A 23,302-nucleotide genomic window follows, 5' to 3' on the forward strand; every position below is an offset into this window, starting at 1 on the left:
ATGGTTGCGGATTACGGTTCGGATTCGATTATCGCTAGAAGCCAGAGCCCTGTCCAAGCCATCAGCAGTCGCATGCGAGTTTGGTTGTGAGCAGTCGTCGCTGCAAGTGGGAACTATTGTAATGATCTAGAGTACACACGAATGTAAAGAAAATGCCGGTGTACACGGAGGAAGACAGTGCACTAGCACCGCATATATCGTGTGAAGGAGTTCGGGACGATCTGAAGCGCTGCTTACTCGCAACAGATTGTGTCCAAAAGGCAAGTTTAAGCTTCAAGTCAAACTTGTGGCTGGGTTATATTTGCTGGAAAGACGTTCATTCATCTTATGAATATGTTGCTGTTGCGTTATTTTGCCTTTAACAGGAAAAACTAACGCCAAAGGAATGTTTGCGCGCAAACCATCCGTCGATTCCGACGGAGTGTCACAATTTGAAAACTCTCTTCTTTGAATGCAAGCGTTCGATGGTGAGCTTCGCTCCTGCTTTTGAGCGAATTGCTATTTTGAACCTTACGCACTTCGCTTATGGGCGACTTCACTTTTCATTTTTTTTCTTGTTATTTTTTTTTCCAGCTAGACAACAGACAGAGGTTCCGAGGAAGGAAAGGCTACTGACCGTCACGAGTTCAAGTTGCAGGATAGCTGAATAATAAGCCGTTATCACGGCGTCCGTACGTTATGAATAAACTGGATTTTGCTTTGCAGCCGCCCATGTTAATTGCTGATGAGTACCATAAGTGGGTTGCCTGGATCAAAGTGTAATGTGATGTGAAACTTTCAGTTTTGGGATTTCATGCAGTAATGCGGGTGTCACGCGGCACACTTGGGATCGCAATCGAAGCCGATCGGCATCGAATTCCTAGATGCTGGAAGGAGCCTATCGTGGTCGAGAATTTAGATCCGGATCACGCTCGTTTGCGATCTAAAGTGTCCGTGTGACAGCATAGAAGCTATAAAGAGTTCTTGGTATGAGACGTAGTCGGTATGAGACGTAGTCGAATAAGGAAAAAATATATCGAATGGTGCGTCATCTACACGGCTTGCAGTCAAATATTGTACGAGTGCTGGTTCAATATAAAGACTTTCTTCATTGTCCTTTGCAGCACATCCTGAATGTACAGCCTAAGTTTAAACTAGTCTGATACCACGTCTTCGTTGGTTGCCTGTCGCCACTCTTCTAGCTGCAAAAAAGCGTGTAGTTTTCTGTGTTGCAAAGTGCACACATTGTACTTTTTAAGTCCTTTTTAAGCCATGTAGTGCGTTGGCTAAGTTCTTGCATACAGTGTTACACTTGATAACATAAACAGCACACTTAAATAAAATATTAAGTTGTGGCCTAATAGAACGTCAGGCTGCAGTGCGACAGGGCAGGGGTTCAATCTCACTTTTGGGCATGTATTAACTTTTGTACAAGCTTTTCGGCAGGACAGTAGCAGCAACCACCGTGGTCAGCAAAGACCAGGGAGGCTTACCTTGAAAGGTAGTGCCGTTCTTTCACTTTGCTGCCATGTTGTTGTTGTAGCCTGTGACACGTGTGGCTCCTACCCATGATGGGGGAATCGGCCAAGAAATGGGTGGATATTACAAATTATTATGGAGCATAAACTTCCTAATATCTATGGGAATAGCATTGAATAGTGTAGAATTCCTCTTTTCCCATCTGCCCTCTCAATTCCTTTTCTTTCTTTCATGAATTGGCAGGTCAATAAAACGGTCTAAAACACTGATTTGCCGTATTTGAAACTTTCTCCATGTCACTAACCAAGGCAGCTGGCAAGAATACTGGAGAAGGAAACAACCAGTAAAGGGGTTATTACACTACTCTGGAGCCTTAATAGTACTGCACATGATCTACATTTGCCTTGTCGGTTTCTGCAAAATGCATTTTACCAAACTCAAATCAAAACAAGGAGAGAGGTAAGGAAATTCTTTATGAAGTGCAGAAACCTTAATAGTAGTGCACATGACCCGTTTGCCTTGAGAGTTTCTACAAAATGCATTTCACCAAACTCGGATCCTAACAAGGAGAGAGAGAAAGACATTAAGGAGTGCTGGAACCTTAATAGCACTACACATAATCTACCTTTGCCTTGTGGGTTTCTGCAAAATGCATTTCACCAAACTCAAATCCTAACAAGTAGAGAAAGAGATTCTTTAATGAGTGCTGGAACCTCAATAATAGTACTGCGCGTAGTTTACTTATGCCTTGTGGATTTCTGAGAAATGCATTTTGTCCAACTAACAAGGAGAGAGAGAAACTGATTCTTTAGCAGGTGCTGGAGGCGTTTTCCTGGTCACTTGCCTCACATGCTACTATGTCACTCCAGAAGAGATTGGGGATGCATAATATGACTCACTCATATGCAGACTGTACAAACTCGCACGCAATGAGCACAATTAACAAGGACAAGCATGCACAGCTTACATAAGTGTACAATGTATATTGCTTTTAATCGGGCAGAGCGTCAGATTCGAAGCAGTGACCTGGAGATAGACCAACAGCACCTTCATTGTGCAAAAAGCAGGAATGGTGCAACTCCAAGGTCCAATATGGTGCAGCTCCAAAGAGCTGCCATGTGAATTTAAAGCAGATTTTAGGACTGCCCTTGTAGCCGCAAAAGCATGTGCAGACACATACAACCTGGTGCAAGTCTTCACGCACATTGCATGGCACCTCATGCTATGTCCCGACAAGGAGTCCCCACGCACATGTCAGAGCTGGCGATCGTACAAAGCAAATGCTTCTCCTACCTCCAAATCATGTGAAACTGATGCCTACTTGTTAAAGTAGCCCAAGCACTGCATTATTATGCTGCCAAGCACAAGGCTGTGGGTTACATTCCCGGCTTCATTTTGACGCGGACCGAATCTGCAAATGCTCGTGTACCACACTTTGGGTGCCCATGAAAAAAAAAAAAAAACTAGGTAGCCTGAATTCGGATCCCTCCACTACAGTGTCCCTCATTGCCTGCTGTGCAGATTTGGGACGTTAAACTCAATTTAATTCTTAAACTGATGCCATCTTATAGACATGCTGCTATTTGTAAGCAAACAGGCATAGTAAATATAAAAAATGAGCAGACAACTGTGTTGAGACTTCACTGATTACCGTTTCTAACAACAATCTTTGCAAAGTTACTTTTGTAAATCTTGCTTGCCAAAGGAATTCACGCCAGTAAAGTGCATGAAAGCTTTCTTTGCCTGCACAGAATGTGATGGCCGCAGTGCTGCATATTCGCAACATCATGCTCGGTAGCTTGTCTAGTATAGAAAAATCCACCACAACTCGTCTGGCTGTGTGGAGGAGCTGAAGGTACTCCGATATACTCTTGTAAAAAAACACCCCTCTTCTTTAACAAGTTTGGCAAAAAAATTTATTGCTGGGATGCACATGCAATCTAATATTTTCCCACCTGTATTGGCCTCATTTGGTTACACCTGCATGAAGGACCCAAACACTACGCAACTGTAACAGCTATTCATTTAAAGATTAACACAAACCATTGCAGCATGTAGTGGTTTTTATTGAGATCACACAGGCAGCAATACCAAAAAATGCAGAGGTCTGCAAAATGAAGCAGTTTATATATGACTAGAATTATGTTTTGCACAAAACACAGAAAGCTCACTGTCAGTTCCAGTGAAGCAGGAGTGGCATGGCCTTTGATGCCAAGCTAAAAAGATTCAGCCAATTGGGAGTAAAACCTGAAGTACATTTTCTTCATGCCTGCCAATTTGCAGTCAACAGGCACAAAAACAAAGAGCTTCATGTAACACTGTGGAAAAGAACTGAAGACACATGCCCAACAGTGGACCTCTAAAACAACTGTTGAGAACAAAACTAGACAACACGGGAGTAGCAGTGAAAGCTCATTGCTGCGCTGAAAGTGTGCTACCTGCATTCAGGACATGCACACACACATTCTTCTTTTTAATCTAGCAGCATGCTCGTTAAGTTGGTTCACCCATGTGCGAGTAGGAATGACTGAGAGACTGCTATCAAAAGTTAAAACAAAATGCATTGCATGTCATGTGTAAAGAAATGTGCAACTTGCCTCATTTTATGCAACAAGCTTTGCCTTTCTCCTAGTACGCTAAATAACTTCGACTAACATGTCACCAGATGAACGTTTTACTGCAGGACGGTGAGTGCAGTTGTCAACAGGATGCTTTGTCACTAAGAATCACCCTTGTGAAGCATGTCAGCAACAAAAGTTGAACTTTGAACAGCACTCTTTCATTGCCTGCTACCCAACCTGGGTTCACTTGGCCACAAATGTTTGTCCAGTAGGCTTCGATATTCGTGAACAATGCTATTTGTGCACCACTTGGAACAAGGACTGGGGAACGACAGACACAAGCGCAACCAACTTTGATATTCAATTGAGACACAGAAAAAGTCTGTATGCCAGCCATCTGTTTTAGTTTTGTCTGTTAAAAGCATTCAACACTATCCACAATGGTTGCCGCACAAAGCTGAAAGGGGAACGAAGAAGCACACATGGTTACCGCACTAAGCTGAAAGGGGAACGAAGAAGCACACATAGTCTAGTTTGAGAAAGCACATCACTAACTGTGTTTGAACTCAGAAGCAAAGCATGTTAATTGGCAACACCACAAGAAACCTTTAGACAGCTGCAGTTGCCTAAATAATCAATTCATACTGGTCACAAAAATGAGAAATAGCTTCATATGAAAATTACTAAAGAGAAATTTGGCACTAGTGTCTTAGCAAGCTGTTGGTACAGCACTGCATCCAGCATAGGAATGATAGTACACAAATTAGTCTAAATTAAGTCCTCTTGGCTTCGAACAACCTTCCACGTCCTTGTTTTAATCCAATATTGTTGCTTCAAATTTGCTGCGCAGTTACCCTCCAATTTCTTCCACTGTTTTCAGAATATTACAAATAAAAATTGCTCTTTAAAATTTTGACACTGTTACCAAAAGTGTGTGTCACTGCACCAGTAGTCCAGACCTAGCGGCATGCGTAATGCTGAGACTTGCTTATGCATCAGCAATTACTTTAGAGAATGGAGTTTTCAATGTGACATTGCTGTAAAATGTTTTTCTACTTCAGCCAAAAACACCACGAAGGAAGCCACAGTTTGCTTTCTTTAATTAAGCTGCGTCAAATTGTAAAAAAAATCTGCACTACCCATCACTGCTATGGTGGTTGAATGACTGCAGCGCCTACAGAATTGTTTATAATTATTACAATGGCAGCTATCGTATTTACTGAACGTAGATTGACGTTTCTTTTTCCTTGCAAAAATGTTACTCAACATGAGCTATCGACCTACACTCATGATCACAGAATCTCGACCTATATTCATGGACAAAGCTAGCAAAAGTACCGAGATGACGAAGTTTCAGCATTGCACCCGCCATAAAACCAGTCCGGAAATTATCCAGACTGGCTTTAAGAAATGCCACATATCCATTGTCATTTGAGGTGCTGAAGATGCCCGAGAAGCATCAGACAAGGACAATTTCTCTGCCAGTTCCAATCTGAGTTAAGCTTGCAGCATCGACTATAGAGATTTAGTAGCCGAGCTTTCGGTAAATAAAGGTGTGTCATGTTGAAAGTTTTTCACCTTCCTCAAAAGGTAATGGTCGACCAGTATTCATGTTTGACCCATCTTCTAGTCAACATAGTACTAACTTTCATGGGATATACAATGACAGCAATCACATCTATACAATAGCCAGTGCCAGATTTCCCTCTAGTAACTTTAGTGGAATACAATGATAGTAATCAACTCAAATGGTACATTGTCTTCACTGTTGCTTAGAATTTTCTCAAGTTGTAGACAGGATGCCTTTGAATGGCAACACTATGCTTCAGCTAGCCAGAGAGTAATGTATTAAGCAAGATAACAAGAAAAACACAAGTAATAACATCTCAATAACATCTCTAGCTGCTTAAACTACGTGGATTTCTGCAATGTAGTGAGCCTGTAGCAAGTAGATAGTTCATGTGTGCTCTGCACAACACCAACACTGCTACTCCAGTCAGATTGCAGCCTTCTTTCCTCCACCGATTGTTCTGGCCTTTAATTAAAGAATAAATGTGAATTCTGTCTCTTGACCATTCTTGTCTTTGGCCTGCCACTTAAGGTGCGCTGAAGAAAAACGCCAAACAGAACCCCCCATCTCCACTGATTCTTGCTGGCCCTTGTAAATTGAATCACATCAGCGATTTTCATCATCTGCTGGCTGCCCCCTATGCAGCATTTACCACCATCTCTTCCTCAATAATGCCTGTTATCAATGAATATGTCACTCAGGCAAGACTGCCGTTTACTCGCCATATAAAATTTGCTATAAAGTTTCAGTTATGAAGGCTAATGTCAGACTTTTTCTTTGCTTCTGCAAGCCTGCATGAACAGTCTCAAGAGTACCCTAAGAACTGAAACGAGAAGTTAACAAGTTGTGCCACGAGCAAAAACATAGGCACACACTCACTTCCACTGAACTTACTTGCAAGCTCCATTATTGTCCGAGGTGCGAAAATTGCCTATCTTGTGCACTGTCCACACCCTGTGTCACATGGTACATTACATCATAATAACAGTACCTTAATTATTTTCCAAATTTTCTGTGAAAGGTTGTGTAACTACTGCACACATACTTGTGCTCACAGAGGTTCTTTTCTGAAAGTGTGCACATGTTTTAGAAGATCACATTGCCCTGCATGCTCGCATAGGCTGGGATGGATAACACTGGCTACTAGAAAATGTACACTCGTACAACTATGGCTGTGGCTTAACAGAGCCAAGCAGGGTTTGTTTTTTTCATTGGAAAATGGTTCTTTTATCTCTCTAGGTTTGTCATGCACTTTATAGACAGATAAAACTAAACCACGGTTCCTTGAAGTTTTTGCCTCAGTTCAGGTCCAGCATTCACATGAGTCTATATAATAATTGAAGCAAAATGCCTAGCAAGAACACTTTTTTACCTGTAACTGGCTTTGTCAGGTTTTACCCAATTAAGTAAACATTTAATGAATGATAAGGTGGCGAACTATAAGACCCCCTTCATCAGTAGAAAATCCCTTTTTTATTTATAGTCCAGCAATTCAGATCTGATACATTACCAAATGTGACCGAAACACCGTTCACAATTCAGAAAGCCTTGAGGGGAATCAGGCCCACCAAAAATTGAACATGATTCATTTCACCTAGTCATCCCTCCTTATTTCAAGATTTCTGGAGGTCCTCAATATTTTTTTCCAGGTTACTACACACTGATGAATAATTGTCCACACTGATGACCGAAGACATTGTAATCGACAGCAATAACACTAGAACACTAGGGCTCAAAAAGGCAACACCAAAGCATATTTCGAATGGCCACTGCGTGGAGTCAGCACTGGTTTCCCAGTGTGCATTGTGTGTCCTCATTTATGCGTCACTAAGCAACAACAATAGCAGCAGTGCGCACCCCCCCCCCTTTTTTTAGCATACGCAGCAATCCTGCATACAGTGTTCACTTCTTCTTGGTCTTTGGTGAAGTGGACTGGAACACACTGGAGGCAGACATGAGGTTCTCAATGTACTGCCCCAAAACTTGGTTCTCAGACTTGAGCTTCAAATTCTCTTCCTTCACACTATCCACACGCTGGGAGAGGTCTGTGGAAAGATATGCAACAGGTTTTTAGAATCACAAGTCAACTGGTTAACTAAATTTTCCATCCAAACTTAGTTAAAGGGACACTGAACTAAAGTTGAGCAATACTGGTAAGGTTACGCTTCTGGCGTACACAAAGCAAGCCAGTCCTGCAGTGAAAGGAGGCTTGATGAGCCAGAAAAAGGTGCAAAAAATGAAAGACAGGTGGGCACGCCACCACCTTGAAGTTTGCATGCACCGGCTCTCTGGTGAAGTCGTAGACCCTGACAGCATTGCTTTGGGGCTAGTCATTGGTTTGTCACTGAAGAAGAATTAGAAAAGATTTCGAAATAAGCAAAGCAGCAACCTGGCAGCCTCGGGGTGCTTTTCTTCCACAACAAATGTCCAAAATTATTCTAAAGTACAAGACAGTCATAATGTCACAGACTTCATTGGCACCTCAGTGTGGGCATTAACTTCAGTAAAGACCAACTGCAATGAAATTTTGGTTGATGCAAAAGACCCAGCCTTGGGTAGTGCAAGTATAGAGCAACCTCTATGCAAAATTTTATATCTGGGAAGACGAATGGAACATTGCAAGAAGCTCATTAGTATACACTATTCACATATAACCAATTCAGCATTGCAGTTGACCTAAAAGTCAAGTTTAACTTTTTCCAGTTGCCACACGAAAATACTATACAATTTGGGAAGCTACCCTTCCAGTCTAAGATAACTGAGTTTCTCTTTTATGTCCCTTTAAGGGCCACGAATGCCAAGGCTGTCTCCAAGTAAGCTTGAATGGCCATTTCATTCACAAAATCTTCCCTAACATCTGTGTACTGCACTGCCATTAAGAAAGCCAACATGCCCTTATTCCCTAAAATGAGGAGCATGATGGTGACCATGCAAGAATGAAGCTTGTGAAATGAAACAGTGGTGCATGCTCCCTGCACCTCCTCTGCTTCAAATGATGGGTACTGCAGCTCAGCAGACACGTATATATACACTAGCGAAGTGTCGGTCCATGCACAAGATCCACCGGTTCACTTTCTCACGCAGTTCGCAAGCTTGGCTATTGCACAATATTTTTTCCAAAATGCACTCATCTGCGAACACAGTTTAAAGAAAGCATGGCACAGCGTTTTAAGTGGCAAGATGCAAGGCTCGTGACATATTTATGAAAATATGGAAGACTACTTTCAAACGACGTAATAGTAAAGTTGTACCTCACAATAAACCGTTAGCTGAATTGCAGAACATGAGATAATACACTAGAATGAGATACACATAGCTGCAGTGTGTCTCATACGCTCTTATATGTCTGGTCTTCCGCAATTCAGCTGGTCTATTGTGACTGCACACCAACCGGCTGAGATACACACTCCTGCAGCTGCAGCTCAACTTGACCAAATTTTCAACTAAACAGCTTTGCCTTTGTGTTTTGGTTTTGTACATTGGTTGAAAGTTGTGCTTTTGATTGACCTTGTAAAGTGATTTAGCACTGCCAGTTTCGAAATGAACAAAGCTCTCGCCGAACACAAGCACCCACCCACCAAAGGTTTTAAACATGCTGCCTACAGACCTCAGAAATGCAGCTCGCAAGGATGCTCCTTAAATGGACAACTGGCCTCTCTGTCCTAATGTTAAGCAACCTTACCGCTCTTCTGGCCCTAAATCAGCTACTGCACTACCTGTAGCGAAGCGTGTAGGTGTGTCTGATGTGACCCAATATATGATATAGTTTGACACATCTAGCATATGCATGCCTGTTAGCTCTGCTGAAAGCAAACAGAGATGGACAGCTATAGGCTTGATGCATTACTATACCTGCCAACCTGAGGGCACTGAAATTATGGAACTCTGCCAAAGGCAATGCCTGAAACGGCGGTGAATGGCTGCCAGTATAGTTATTAGACGTCTTGGTGCTCCTACTGTGAACAGAGGTGTGTGGGCACGTGCATAATTAAGGAACAGATACTATGTCCAGTGAAAGTGATTCCACTCTTAATGTGCTTCAACACCGAACTTTATAACAACGATGTTGACTCAACGAAACTGGCCATAATGCAACACATATTGAGCCTTCTTCTCAAGCACACTCCTCAATGCATGCCTTGATCTGAAGTGAACCGAGCTAGGCTTACACTGCCTGCACACAAATAGTTTGGATTTAAATTAGACTTCGGCTAGGTACCTAGCACATAACATCAATTTTGTTGTGGATGTGCTGCATGGCGCTTTCTTCTTTCTGCACCCCCCTCCCCCGGTCGGGCAGGTACAGATTTTTGGAAGATTTATGGATGTTCATAGAGTCAGGTAGAATTAGGGAGTTTTCCAGACAAATCGGGAAAGTTGGCAGGTAAGCATTACCATTGCAAAAGTGTCGAGCAAAATTTATCTGCTGGACAGGCACCTGGCAGATGTATTTTTCATAAGGATTGCCATGAAAAGCTTCAAGCTGGCAACTTTGGCTCAATCTAACATACATGTCAGTTTAATTAATTTCTGTAATCAATATAATGCTCACCGTCACAAAGCAAGATTTAGTAAGTATGGGGCAAGTTCTTTGGAAACAAATTTGCAAGCATCAATGTTCAGTTCCTGGATAGTGGACAGTCATTCTGCCTACTCCAGCAATCCTTTCTTATGCGTTACATCATGCTATGTATAACCAAAGAATGATAAACAGATGAACACATAAACAAACACGACTAGTTCGTTTCCTAGTTCATGACTGCAGTCGGCCATAAAATGCAGTGCTTGAGCGGCCACAGTTACCAGTTTTGAGGCCTCTCACAGGCCACCACCAAGGAGTCCACTGATTCACTGTCCCTTGAAACTCTGTTGAAAAAGAGAGAAAACTAACCGAAAGCTGCAACTCACCATCGAGCGTGTTCTGGAGTTCTAGTACTTGTGAAATCAGCCTAGCTTTCTCTTCAGCTTCATCAGGACTCATGTCTGGATCCAGGGCTGTAGGCAAGAGTTTTCAATTAGGCCATGTATGGTAGCACATAAACAATAACACAGAAATATATTATAAACAAGATCACAAAATAGGCCAGTTAAAGCATTAAGCAGGCACATAAGAGGAAGCTTTAGCTCGGACCCAACTATGACGCGGCCTATTCAAATACATGTAAAACGCAAAAACGTTTTTGTGAGATAACCACTAGACCGATTTTAATTAAATTTGTTGCCTTTGAGAGATAAATTTAAATTTTAGTGACTGTTGGAAGCGGAATTTTGATTTAGGGCCTGAGTTTTTTTAAAGGATTTTTAAAAATTCAAAAGTTTGAAAAAAATAGAAGCACGAAGTTTACACATTCATAGCTCTGCATCAAGAACAGATATCGCGGTTCTGTGAACAGCATCCATTAGATAATTGAAAGCGGACAAATTCGATATGTCATTTTACATCTTACATGAATTTGTTACGTTGTTTACGAGGGTTCTGGAAAAGCTGTACGTCCATATTGCTAAATTTTTCCGAGATTCATGTGTAACATATCAATTCTGTCCGCTTTAGATGCACAAGTAGATGCAATTCACAGAAGTGTATTATCATTTTCCGTTGCCGAGTTAAGGAGTTGTGAACTTGATAGTTTCGTTTTCTGAAAATTTTCGATTTTGCCAATTTTTAATAAAAGATTGACGACCTAAATCAAAAATTTGAAACCAACAGACACTGCATTTTAAGTTTTTCTTTTAAATGCAACAAACCTCGTGAAGTTTGGTGCAGTGGTTGCCGAGAAAAAAACGAATTCTCCTTTTACATGCATTTAGATGGAGATTGCCCTTAAGAGGAAGCTTTAGCTCCGGTGCTCCCATCTCCGACGTCACACTGCACTTTTTTTCAGGGCTCCTGGAGCTTGCTTGGTAGGATAGTGTGACTACCCCATTTTCATACGAAAAACTGGTGTACTGGATATGCAAACTTCGCACTAGCCTTCTGAATACAGATCTTGGTGTCCACGACTTTTGCATTTGCAGCAGATGCAATGCAAGATGTGTTTGATGAGCAGTGCTATTGCTTGACCCAATCTGAGCTGCACAAGCTATTTCACTGAGAAATTGTACGCCACCGCACATTAAAGAATGGCACGTGCGAAGGAGTTGACAGCATATCTTCTGCAGCTGCAACACTACATGTGCAAGATCACAATCAAAATCACATATGAAATATGCTCACCTAGCAAACAAATGAAAACCATCTATCTTTTGCTGCAGATTGTGCCTTTCTATTCCTCATACCAGGCCATGATGCTAAATGACATCAGTGCACAACATAATTTGCAATATTTTCTTAAATTTGAGCCATTATTGTGTGTAAAAAATCTATAAGCATTGCTGGAGTGAGTGATCACTTAATTTTAGTTGCAACCCAACTTTTCTTTACTTATCAAGAATTAACTAGCCTTTGCCAGACATTGCCACAATTTCTGATGTCAAAGGTAATAGCTTCCAAATTTTAAATGTGGTGGTGGTAGCGATTTCAGTTCCGTGGCGCCATTACAAAACTTCACATAAGTATAGCAACAATAAGCTTTTACTGATGTACATGCTGCATTATTAAAATTTATCCACCTTCGTGGTTTTCCTAGATCTGCCTTCCTTCTTTTGCTCAAGAGTAATGTAGATAACCTCGATTTCTGGTGTTAAGCTATCATACTAAGTACTGTACTACTTTTAGCATGTGCACTTGATAGGCACCAGCTAACGTCTACCAGGAATTGTCAAATAAATGAGATGGAAATGCTGTCCAACCTAACTCCTCCAAGTTCCCTAAATTCCTGAAGCCATTTCATTTTGCCTCACATTAATAACCATAATTAGTCCTGTGTACTGTAGGGCTAGCTGGTATGTATGGCAATGCAAGTGCAGCATCTCGTCAAACTCTATCTGGAAAAAGTTACTGATATGATGTCTTCGGCAGGCCATCATGTCACATCTCAGCTGTAATCAATGGCAGGATACTAATTAGACATTCCCCCAAAGACTGGACTGGATTGCATTAAGTTTCACGTGCTTACATAAGTATTTTAGTTTATGAAACCGAGCATAACAAAAATGATATGTTTGGTATCACAGGACATTACTTTTAACCTCATGTAAAGAGCAGCTTTGTGTGACACAGCAGTGTTAGATGTTACACTACTCATTTGGTCAGACAGATGCACCCCAGTCAGGAGTTGTCCTACACAACTTACAGGTTAGCGCAGGGCTGCTGCTGCCATTGGTGTATGTGGATGGGATAGACTCTATACTCTGAGTTCCCATCGCACTGCCAGCCGAAATAGATGTGTCGCTTTCATCTGCACAATGGAAAAGGCAACATTCTACAGCAGATGCAATAATGTATAACTGCATACACACGGCAAGTCAACGAAAAGCATGAGGCTAAGAAGTGGTTTAATGCCAGGGCATTGAAAAGGAAATAAGCACAGGGATTTCACAGCATGACTGTATCACTCAGCCCATGGTCCTTACTGTTTTTCAGGTGGTTTAGCTGACCCCAGTAACACACGACACCTTGATACATACTTGTACAATACAGCACATGTGTAAAAATGATAGGACAGGACTTTATTCGTGATGAATCCGCATTTATTTTCTGCAATGAATTCCACTTACTTAAAATTTTGTTGCATGTACATTGCAAAATGTACATGTCTTTGTATGCATGTCAGACATTCTCTTGCAAGTAAGGGCCTGTCCTGTCTCATATCTGTTGTCTTTTGTTGTGCTAATGTGTATCAAGCCAATCTTAACCGATTAGCCCAGCAACAACGTACGAGAGTCATTTTTCAAGCAAATCAGGCAATGTTATAACCTAGAGAAAAACAACGGTCATTAACAACTAACGTGGCTTATGCTGATAGATTCAACCAACTTTACATTGCTGCACCATTGTTTGAAACGCACTTGACTGCAACAATAGTTGTAAATTGCCTTCACCTGAGTGGTGGTTGCGAGCTGTGACAGTGGCTCTGAGAACTAAAATACTACAACGAATGCGCGTTTCATAAACACGAGTGTAATCCAGCTAAGAAGATGAAGGTTCCGAGAATGCGCGGGTCAATAAGTAAAGATCAAGAAGGGCATTTTAGTTAACTAAATATACGTTACAAGCAACACATCCAGATTTATCTATAAATTCAAAGTCATTCGCTCGTAAGTACAAATACAGGTTACCGTTATGTCCGAGTGCTTGATTGTATTTTGATGACAGAAGCATGGTAATGGTATGGCCGATGTGTCGACAACACACAGTCGGATATGTCTTTTCTTTTTTTCAAATGCTTTTTTTTTTCTAGTGTGAACCATTTCTGCCAGCAACACGCAAGAAAACTGGAGAAACTCGGCGTGGGCTCCACAAGGAAGCACCTGCTCAAAGAAAATGCCGTAAATCCACAACGTTTATTACCTTGAGCATCTTCGTCAGCGAGAGGGATGGTGTTCATCTCGTCCTCAAACCTTGCGGTGTTCATAGTGGCAGACATCTGCGTAAAACATAACGTTGAAGTGAATCAAGAACTAACTTAACAACGGTTACATCAAGGAGGAGTCCGCACTGCGCCTTTCAAGATCGCACACCGTGGGAGGGAGTTTCGGCGTCACCTACGTAGGCCTAGAAGCCGCACAAAGCTAAAGAAAATTTGCAATGGCGAGCTTGCTGCGAATGTCACAGATACATCTGGTACGATGTTCAATGTGAAGATAAAATCTAGTCCTCAAGGCAAGGCAAACAGAAAAGCTAGCTTACTTCGCTATCTTGATCGCCGCCAGCAGCTCCTACAGCAGCTGATGAGAACGTCTCAAAACGTGAAACAAGTATGCGCTAGCGCGCATGAACACGAATGTATCGAGTGTTTTTTTCAACTTTATTTGTTCACACGTCTAAAATAATGCTTAGGTTGAAATATGAAAAGTTAAAAAGTACAATTAAGAAGTGCAAAATAACAAGTGTGCGGCGCTTGGGTGGAACTGTAATAGCTAGCGGAGCTGCGCACGAAGCCTGCAGTAAAAAATTACAACACATACATGCAACGTTCGATAACTTAAAAAAAAATAATAATAATGTAGCGTGGAATGCTCAACAGTGATGCGTCGACGTACCAATATTTGGTTATCACTTGTCTGCGCTTTAGATTTACGGATTAAAATCTCCAATGTACGAACTTTATATTTCGCCAGACCTCCTTACCGCACGTCGATGCTGTCAGTCACTTTCAGTTCACATATTAGTATTATAAATGCCCAATCTTTATCTTAAGGAACAGTATTACGTGAGGCAAAAGTTTGTGCAGTAACTTCGCACTTAGTGCACGGTCGCCGCTAGCTGACACCAATACATTTTAATAGCGGCGTCCCATTTGACTGACCACAGGGGCATAGGTGCGTTGACATCGGCATGCCTTTGAGGTTTGTTGCGTCGTTAGCGAAAACTTTAACTCTGATCAACTCCTGAGGCACGAGAATTGAAACGTGCAGAGCCGCTGATTCGCTGTCGAAGCTGCGCTGAGGCGCACAGCGCCGTCCGCCAAAAACGAAACTAGCACAAAAGCCGCGGGCGGACGGAATAGAGCGTCTCGGGTTTTCGCTGGCTAGCCATCCCCAGGAAACTGTTGGTTGGCCGTGCTCTCGGCTGGTTGTTCGCTAGTTCGCTGGCCATCCGTTTGTGCGTGTCCGTGTGTGTATGTGTGTGAGTGCGCGTGTGACTTGTCATGTTGAGGTGTCCATTTGCCAGCAGGAAAAAGTTTACCCCCTCGAGACATTACGGTAAGTTACAAGATATCTTCGTATCTCTCGGCCCGCGGAAATTTCATTGGTTGCGCGACGAGTGGAAGCCGCAGACACTTTGCCGTCAGCCAGCGAGCACATTACAGCGAACGTGCGCCACTTAAAAAGAAACAAACAAAATAAAAATTAAGCCTCTCTACCTCTAGATTCGGGACGCCGAAAGAACTTGGCAATAGCATGGACGCTTACCCTGATCTCCAGGAATATGTGACACCAGTGCTACGAGATGTGGGGATACCGATGCGTTCCATGTACGGGCCGCCTGGCACGGAAACAACCTGTCGATTTTCTGTCAGGTGTCGGGTGTGCGCTAGCGAGCGCCCCCCTCACTCCCCTCCTCCCTACCCCCCTTTTACTCGGGACGCTTCGACCGGGGGTTTCTGTGTGTGGTTCAGTCATATCTGTTAATTGCTCCGTTTATTGCACCGGCTGAAAACTGGCGGGGTCCGAGTAAGCGAATCGTCCTTCTCTGTCGAGAAGGAACGCCTTCGACCACGGACGCTCGGCGACGATTGCTTCTTTTTTGCTCCCGTCTCGTATGCAGCTGCGACGTCGTCGCCTTGGCTGCTCGGCAATTGTAGTGGTTGGACGTTTCGGCAAGTCCGGGAAGAATAAAAGAAACTTGCTACCACGGACAGTGATGCACCACTGTCCAAGCAACAGGAGACATTCCGGCGGGCTGCGGCGCGCGATCTGTCCGAACAGCGCTTGGGTTTTTTCGCCGATCGGAACCGAAGTGGGAAAAACACGCTTCGGAAACTTGTCCTATGCTTCGTGCGCAACATTTCGTGTTGTTTCTTTCTTCTCCCTCTCGATCTCCGTAGAAGTGAGCCTCTTTACTCGAGCTGCGGCGGAAAGCAGCGTAGACCGCAGTGTGTGTGTCGTCGCGTACGCGTAGGCACGAGCCGCTTTCACCGAGGCATGCGGCCCTGCGTAAGCTGGCTCAGCAGTCGCGAAAGGGCAAAACAACGCCGTACACTCACCGGTCATTTTTGCGGTTGCGCCAACGACTGCGTTCGCGTTGTGTGTCGTCTCGCTTTCACGCACGCCAGCAACTTCGGACAACCGGCTGACTGTGACGCCGTCGTTGGGAAGTCGAAAGCAGCGATATGGTTTGTGAAAGCCATCAACCGGCGACTTGGTCAACTGTTCAGTGTTCATAGAAAAAATTTGGAATCAGCGATTGAACAACGCTGTCAATGACGTTCCGAGAGATGGCACGCGCTTGCGCAAAGTTGAAGTCTTGTGTCAAGGCCAGTCACGCGTAAGGGGCGGGGTATCACCGATTGCATAGGTAGGACATTCGTTCGGCTGAGCAGAGGGGGCATGTTTTCAGGAAAGTCTGCCGGTTGGTTCATCAATATTCAGTCCCGAAAAAGAAAGCCGCGTCGCTCGTGCTTAGTGTCAGCCAAGAAGCCTTCATGCGCGCTTGTTTGGACCTGCCATTTCCGCATGTGAACTATAATCAACACTATCTGGCCAGTTCTGGGAACTCGGGTGTCAAACGGCACGACTACAGCTGGCGAGACGAAACGAACAGCTCGCCCCTACGAGATATTTATCGTATGAGGGGGATGTGGTAGCTACTGGCATGTTATCGTTGTCTGTTTCCGACCAGTGTGACCGATATCAGGAGATGTCACCCAGTAGAATGCTAAGTGTCCAGTACAAATTAGAAGCCGCTGCCTGTACGATGCGGAGCGAGTTTGACACCGTGAAACACATCGCCGTTCTGATACCAAAATTGCGAGACACCGAGGTTTCGTTTTTTTTTCCTGTCTTTTTTTTTAAATCAGGGGTTAGCCAAATTGGTGCGACTGTAGCATTACGTCATCATTAAGTAATCGATATGTGGTATATCATAGAGAATCGAGCCTCTGATATAGATACCACCAACGGCTTTACCACCCCGACTTGCTGCGTCAGTGTGAGCAAGGTTCTCCAGAGAAATAGGGAGATTTTATTTACAGGAGCGGCACAGGTCTTAGTGAGCTGACGCGCGCTAGCATGCTGCCCTGCATTGGGATAGAGCGCAGGGGAGGAGGAAATTATAAGGATGAATGATGATGAGGAGAAAGGAAGGTAGGCTCTCTAGCTTTTTATCGTGGATGCATCCAGTAACAGCAAAGAAGTCTATTGGCGAACGCTGCCTACTTGAGTGAGGATTGTAGTTCGTGTTACTGGGGCTGTAAGGCTAGTAGTGTTGCTGTCGCAATGGCTGAGCACGTGCTCCGCCACAGTTACACTAACAAACCTGAACCAGTCGTACTAGCATTATTGAAGAGGTTCACGGAATCGTTCTTTCGAGAACATTCGTGATCTCTGTATTAGTGGTATCTGTAAAGGAACCTTCTTCAGAAATGTCTCCCTTCTCAAAGCTGTTACATCTAGAGAACAAAATGGATCGGAGCTCGTCTTAACTGTCCTTATTTCGTAACATTCGGTCGAGATCGGCAAGAAGTCATGGTTTCTGGAGCGTGGGTTGATCCTCGTAGCGGTTGTTCAACCTCGCTAGACACCTGTTGCTCGTTATGTATGTATGTATGTATGTATGTATGTATGTATGTATGTATGTATGTATGTATGTATGTATGTATGTATGTATGTATGTATGTATGTTGAATAAACACTGAAGACGACATCTCTTCCCTTCTTCGTTGCGATATTACCAAAGCTGGCAGTTACCATGCATAAGTGGCCTCTATGACCAATAAAATTGAATGCAGGCCTGTGTCAATTTAGACAAGCCGCCATATTTGTAAACAGACACATTACGGACAAAAAGAGCACACGACTATGATACCTTCATCTTTCTTTGCTGTCGGCCGCTTTGAAAAGTAACTTTTTGAAACTGAGACACGTTTGTTATAAATTTGCCTGCCAAGGAAACGCGTGGGCATGCGTATCAACGCTTCCTACACACTGAATGGGACGGCAGTATACCGCGGCATTTTCGTAAAATCACGCTTCCCACGTGATCAGCGATTACGTGGGATCTTCTATCCCGGCAGCAGTGCGTCTGATTAGCCGCCTCCCTGTGTCGTCTGCACCTTCATGGCGCACCTTTTCACGGCCGTCCCTTGGGCGCTGCCATGTTTGATCACGTGGTGACCATTGCTTGCCTCAGTTGCTTCCATTTCCTCTGGGTTCACAATGGATGTACGTGACGCCGGTGCGGCTTTGCAAATCTCTGGTTCGGCGGATGTCGTAGACTGTTAGTGGGTGGACGACACACAAAGCTTTGCCTATAGCTTCAAAGGACATGTAAGTGCTTTCGGAGCGCTTTGCGGTTTGTCTAAATGGCGCGAGCAGCGTATACGGTGCTTGTAATAAAAGCGGGGCTTAAAATGTATTTCAAGCTATCCGAACTTTCCGCTTATGAATTCAGTCTTTATCGATGTGTTTAGCTCTTTGTTCTTTATTTAGCAAAACCTTTAAGCAGCGGCTTTCTACTTTTCCGACTCAGTAAGGTTCCCAGGGTGGTGCCTTTTCTTTGCCTGGTGGCTCGCGGGTGTACTCCGTTGCGATAGATTTGTTCTTGCTGGGCAAAGGCTTGTAACATAGATGTTCTGGACGTTGTAACAGACTGTAAAAAATGCGTACTATCGCTAGTCACTCGCTTACTGCGTGGACCATTACAAAACGTTCGGCTTCTAACATTATTGTGCTGTCGGTGTAGTCGCCGTCTTCAGCCCATGCTTCAGCGCATTGATTGGAATGTGCGCCCGTTCACTTGTTATTGATACGTTGATCATAGAATGGGCGTAAGTTTGCGCCTGAGTTGGGGTGGATGTGTGTAGATAACGTGCGAGAAACTTACTATGTGCCAAGAAGCGGCGCTACTCCCTTTGTCGCCGTATAACGAGCGGTACTCACTCGTGTAGGTGGTCCGGGGTTGAAGTCCTTTCCTTCAAGGGTAGAACTACAAAGCTGGCGGATGAGTGAACGTGTGTCTCTATATATCCTCGAGGGAAGCCGTGCATCGCGATAGAGCCTACACCATAGGCAGTCCTTGTAGCAGCGGTCCCTGAACTTGGACGCACAGATTCATTCCATTCCTTAATATTTTGCAGCCAACAGCTGCACACGTTTTCACTCCACCGTTCCATAATTTGCTGCATGAATGGAACACAGTGCGTTAGCGAAAACGAAGTTGCATTTCCGACAGCTGATCGCGCAGTAGCAGGGCAGAAGAGGTAATGGTTTCGTATTCGTGCGCTTTCGCTGAGGCAACATGCGGCACGCCGCCGAAAGCGCCATCTCGTTTCCCTAGAGCAAACTGCTTTGCGAAAAGGGTCAGTATCAGATTCATTACCGTTTGATAGTCAAGAGTTCGACGGAATATTGTCGCTTAGGTAAAATCACTGTTAGGCATGAAGCAGCTAGGTCACTGGCCATAGTAAGAACAAAGTAAGAGAGAGACAGAGAGAGGATAAACTTTTATTTAGAAAATTGGCAGGAAATTTTTCCTAGATTAGCGGGGCACCCCAGTCCAAGGCTCCATTGCCATGCGTGACTTCGAGAGTCCGCTGGATCAGCCGTTGCTGTTCCTGCCGGTTTGAGCTGAGCAGCGCAGACTCCTAAGAGGAAAGGGGAACGTTGGAGATAGGAGCAATACCCGAAGGATTAGTTACGTTACACCCGCCGCGGTAACTAAGTGGCTATGGCTGCTGATCGCGAGGTCCCGTGTTCGATTCCGGCCGCGGCGGCCGCATTCTAATGGGGGCGGAATGCAAAAACGCTCGACCGTGCAGGTGCACGTTAAAGCCCAGGTGGTCAAAATTAATCTGGAGTCTCCCACTACGGCGTGCCTGGTAATCAGATGGTACTTCTGGCAAGTAAAAACTCGGGATTTTCTTTTCTCTTTCTCTTTTTTTTTTCCGGTGTGACGTTTCTAACCCCGCGGTGAACTCTTGTTTCATTTATGTAATCTTACTCACTCGGCTGCACCGTTCCGTCGAACACGTTGAAGGGATGAGGCTCTACCGAGTGATCATTTTTATGGTTTTCCGGAATTTTTAGAAATCGCTTATGGCAGATAGCATAATTCCCCTTGAGCTGGATTATTCGAAGAGGTGAACATTGCTAGCAGTAGTAATCGAAACACATTCAAATAATTCACGAAAGTCACTACTTGCTAATTAATTACTTTACGGCACATTTTGCAATTTACGAATTGCAGCCGGTCAGTTTGCAAGATGGGTCCGACCCGCCGTGGTTGCTCAGTGGCCATGGTGTTGGGCTGCTGAGCACGAGGTCGCGAGATCGAATCCCGGCCGCGGCGGCCGCATTTCGATGGGGGCGAAATGCGAAAACACCCGTGTGCTTAGATTTAGCTGTAGGTTAAAGAACCCCAGGTGGTCGACATTGCCGGAGTCCTCCACTACGGCGTGCCCCATAATCAGAAAGTGGCTTTGGCACGTAAAACCCCATAATTAAATTAAAGACGGGTCTACTTGAAATGAAGCTCCAACATGATACCAGTTTCTAGATATTATTTCCTAATGTGTGGGATGAAATGTGTGGCCGTTCCAGTTACTGTTGTGCTGCAGTGCATTAAAGAGCGTTTTGTTAAAGCAAGTAGAACAACAGTCCAGTTTTACGGCGAGTTTGATGGCAAACATTTCGAAACTGGTGTCATTCTGGAAATTCTTTCCAAGTGGATACGCCTTGCAACCTCACCGGCTACATTTCGTAAACTGAATTATGTGCCGTAAAGTAAATATTTAAGACGTTAATTAGGGATTTCTTAAAAACATTATTCGAGTATGTGTTTATATGTCCCGTGCTAGTAATGTCCGCCTCTCTCTATAATTAGGTTCAAGGACTAGAATTACGTTGTCTGCAACAGGCGATTTCTAAACGTACTGAAAAATTATCACCTTGTGTAGTCACATAGCCGTGGTTGTACGTATAAAGCAGGCGTTCGAATGAAACAACCGGGATACTATAGTTCGCAAATATCAGACGCGCATTCTGTAGAGGGCGTCGTGGCCTTGTCACGTGGGCTTTGGCAAGCGCAGCTACCGTGCCTCAATGACGGCCCACACTTAAAGAAATAAGAAAATGAAAGATAAGGAAACGTTCTTAACCGCGGCTATAATACCTCGGACGGACTTTTACTAACGTTTTACTGCCTATTTACTAACCTAAGTGATCCATTATAGTCTACAGAGATCAAGTTAGTAACTCTACTACCTCGATCGCCTTGCCGTTGTCCACTATACCTTACAGTGACAGTTTTATACAAAATATAGACAAGCTATAGTTTCTTTCACTGTGTTCGGTTAGCGTTATGTTCCGCGTCGGCGCGCACGTACATGCGGACAGTACGCTATAAAATTTTATGTCCGTGACTTTTATTATTTATTCTTATGCATAGGAGTTCACCAGTACTAGCCGTAAAAGCAACACTCTATGCGCGCGGGCTATGCGCATGCGCGTCGACGCCGTGACAACGCGGCGGCACGGGCGCCGGTCTTGTAAATATATAATTCGCTCGTGTAAATATATAATTCTTACAGGAAAAATACAAAGCTTAGAATTTATGAGGTGCAAAAGTAGCTAAATGTACAAAACGCGCACGTTCAAACATCGGGACGAAAAAGAAAATTTAAGGTGGGAAATGCATTGCCATACAACCCATCTGTGAGCCCACGATGAAATATATACAATGGATAAGTTGAAGGCTCGTGAAGAACACTGCGAATACTGTTAAGGCGGGAGTTTCTCTTCATTATTGTTATTGCTTCACATCACCTGTCTGTTTTTGGATTTATCTTATGTACGCGCTCCCTACGCCTTCCCCCCGCCCACGCATACACACCCCATACCCCTTTATGTAATACCTTCAAGGGTTATTTAGGGTGCCTTTAAGGTTTACTAAATGGTGATGATGGTAAATGCGTATTGCGGTGACCATAAAGCAATCGTCATTGTTTTGCAATAAATAAAAAAGCGGCAAATTGACTTAATTGGAATAATTGTCGAGAGGGATGAAATATTGCAATCGCAAAAAGCTGTAAGAGCTGTAGATCGTATCAAGAGCGTTTGTAGTAATATATATATATATATAATATTTCGCATGAAAAAATCTTTTTAGCAACAAATAAATAAAAACATGATACTTCTCACACGAGTAAATCAAGCAAAATAAAGTTAATGTTTCTGATTTTGTTTGCTAAGGTAATTAACCGCTAGTTTTTTTCCGAATTTGTCACTTTAAATTTGCGCAGAATATCTCTGATCTATGCAGAGCGCCCGCATCTGTTCGAAGTTCCGACCCATAGGCTCATCAGTGAACGGATTCGGGCCTGGCCCGGGCCCGTGGCCTGAAGCCTGAGACCGGCCCAGGCCCGAGGGCTTCCAAGTCCGAGCCTGGCCCGGGCCTGCCCGACCCACGGGCCGCCCTGGGCCCGGGCAGTGCTCTATGCTAGAGGCTCTAACATAAGTTGCCCCTGGTAACCTTGATCGCGACTCGGTACTATGGCGAATGAGTGCGACGAATAGAATGCGGTTTTCATTTGTTTTTCCTTGTTATGCTTTTACAATGGCATCGACCTGACATGATAATCGAAATGGCGCTTGTAAATAATCTACCGTTTTCTTTAAAGTGTGCATGGCCGAATGAGAGCTGTAGCTACAGCTGCCGTAGGCCAGTCAGGAGCCCAATTGTGCGAAATGGGCAAAAGCACGTGACCGCTCTCCGCGTGTGCTTGAGCGACTGAGCGTTTATGGCCTGCGCCATTTATTCCTCTTTGAACTCGCGGCGAGGCCTCGAGTGAATGAGCGGATTTGTGCTCGCGTCTCACGTGAACAACGTCGTGTGCTGTCTTTCGGAGCGCGTTGGCGGAACGGGTTAAACAGTTTCCCCTTTCTCATCGCGAGC

The 23,302-nt window shown here is 43.9% G+C and overlaps 2 protein-coding genes across 7 annotated transcripts in view; one reads left to right on the plus strand and one right to left on the minus strand.

Annotated features, from left to right (window-relative positions):
* Nucleotides 1–6,680: 6,680 nt before the first annotated feature.
* Nucleotides 6,681–16,564, minus strand: LOC135902644 (short coiled-coil protein A). Of its 5 annotated transcripts, none has more exons than XM_065432864.2 (5): nucleotides 16,398–16,564; nucleotides 14,039–14,114; nucleotides 12,822–12,926; nucleotides 10,498–10,584; nucleotides 6,681–7,634 (listed from the first exon to the last, which is right to left on the minus strand). In XM_065432864.2, exons 2-5 carry the CDS (start codon nucleotides 14,112–14,114, stop codon nucleotides 7,492–7,494), a joined length of 411 nt encoding a protein of 136 aa, XP_065288936.1. In that variant the 5' UTR covers nucleotides 16,398–16,564; the 3' UTR covers nucleotides 6,681–7,491. The 5 variants fall into 5 exon arrangements, with proteins under 5 accessions (XP_065288936.1, XP_065288954.1, XP_065288927.1 ...); XM_065432882.2 differs by lacking the exon at nucleotides 16,398–16,564 and adding an exon at nucleotides 15,604–15,637; XM_065432855.2 differs by lacking the exon at nucleotides 16,398–16,564 and adding an exon at nucleotides 14,378–14,518.
* The window catches only part of LOC135902581 (uncharacterized), a 593,127-nt gene continuing 585,029 nt past the window's right edge, over nucleotides 15,205–23,302 (plus strand). For both annotated transcript variants that reach the window (XM_065432776.2, XM_065432767.2), the window contains exon 1: nucleotides 15,205–15,393. The gene's annotated coding sequence lies outside the window, so the exon portion shown is untranslated. The remainder of the gene's footprint in view (nucleotides 15,394–23,302) is intronic.

Source organism: Dermacentor albipictus, chromosome 3 (genome assembly GCF_038994185.2).
Source record: "Dermacentor albipictus isolate Rhodes 1998 colony chromosome 3, USDA_Dalb.pri_finalv2, whole genome shotgun sequence".
NCBI lineage: Eukaryota > Metazoa > Arthropoda > Arachnida > Ixodida > Ixodidae > Dermacentor > Dermacentor albipictus.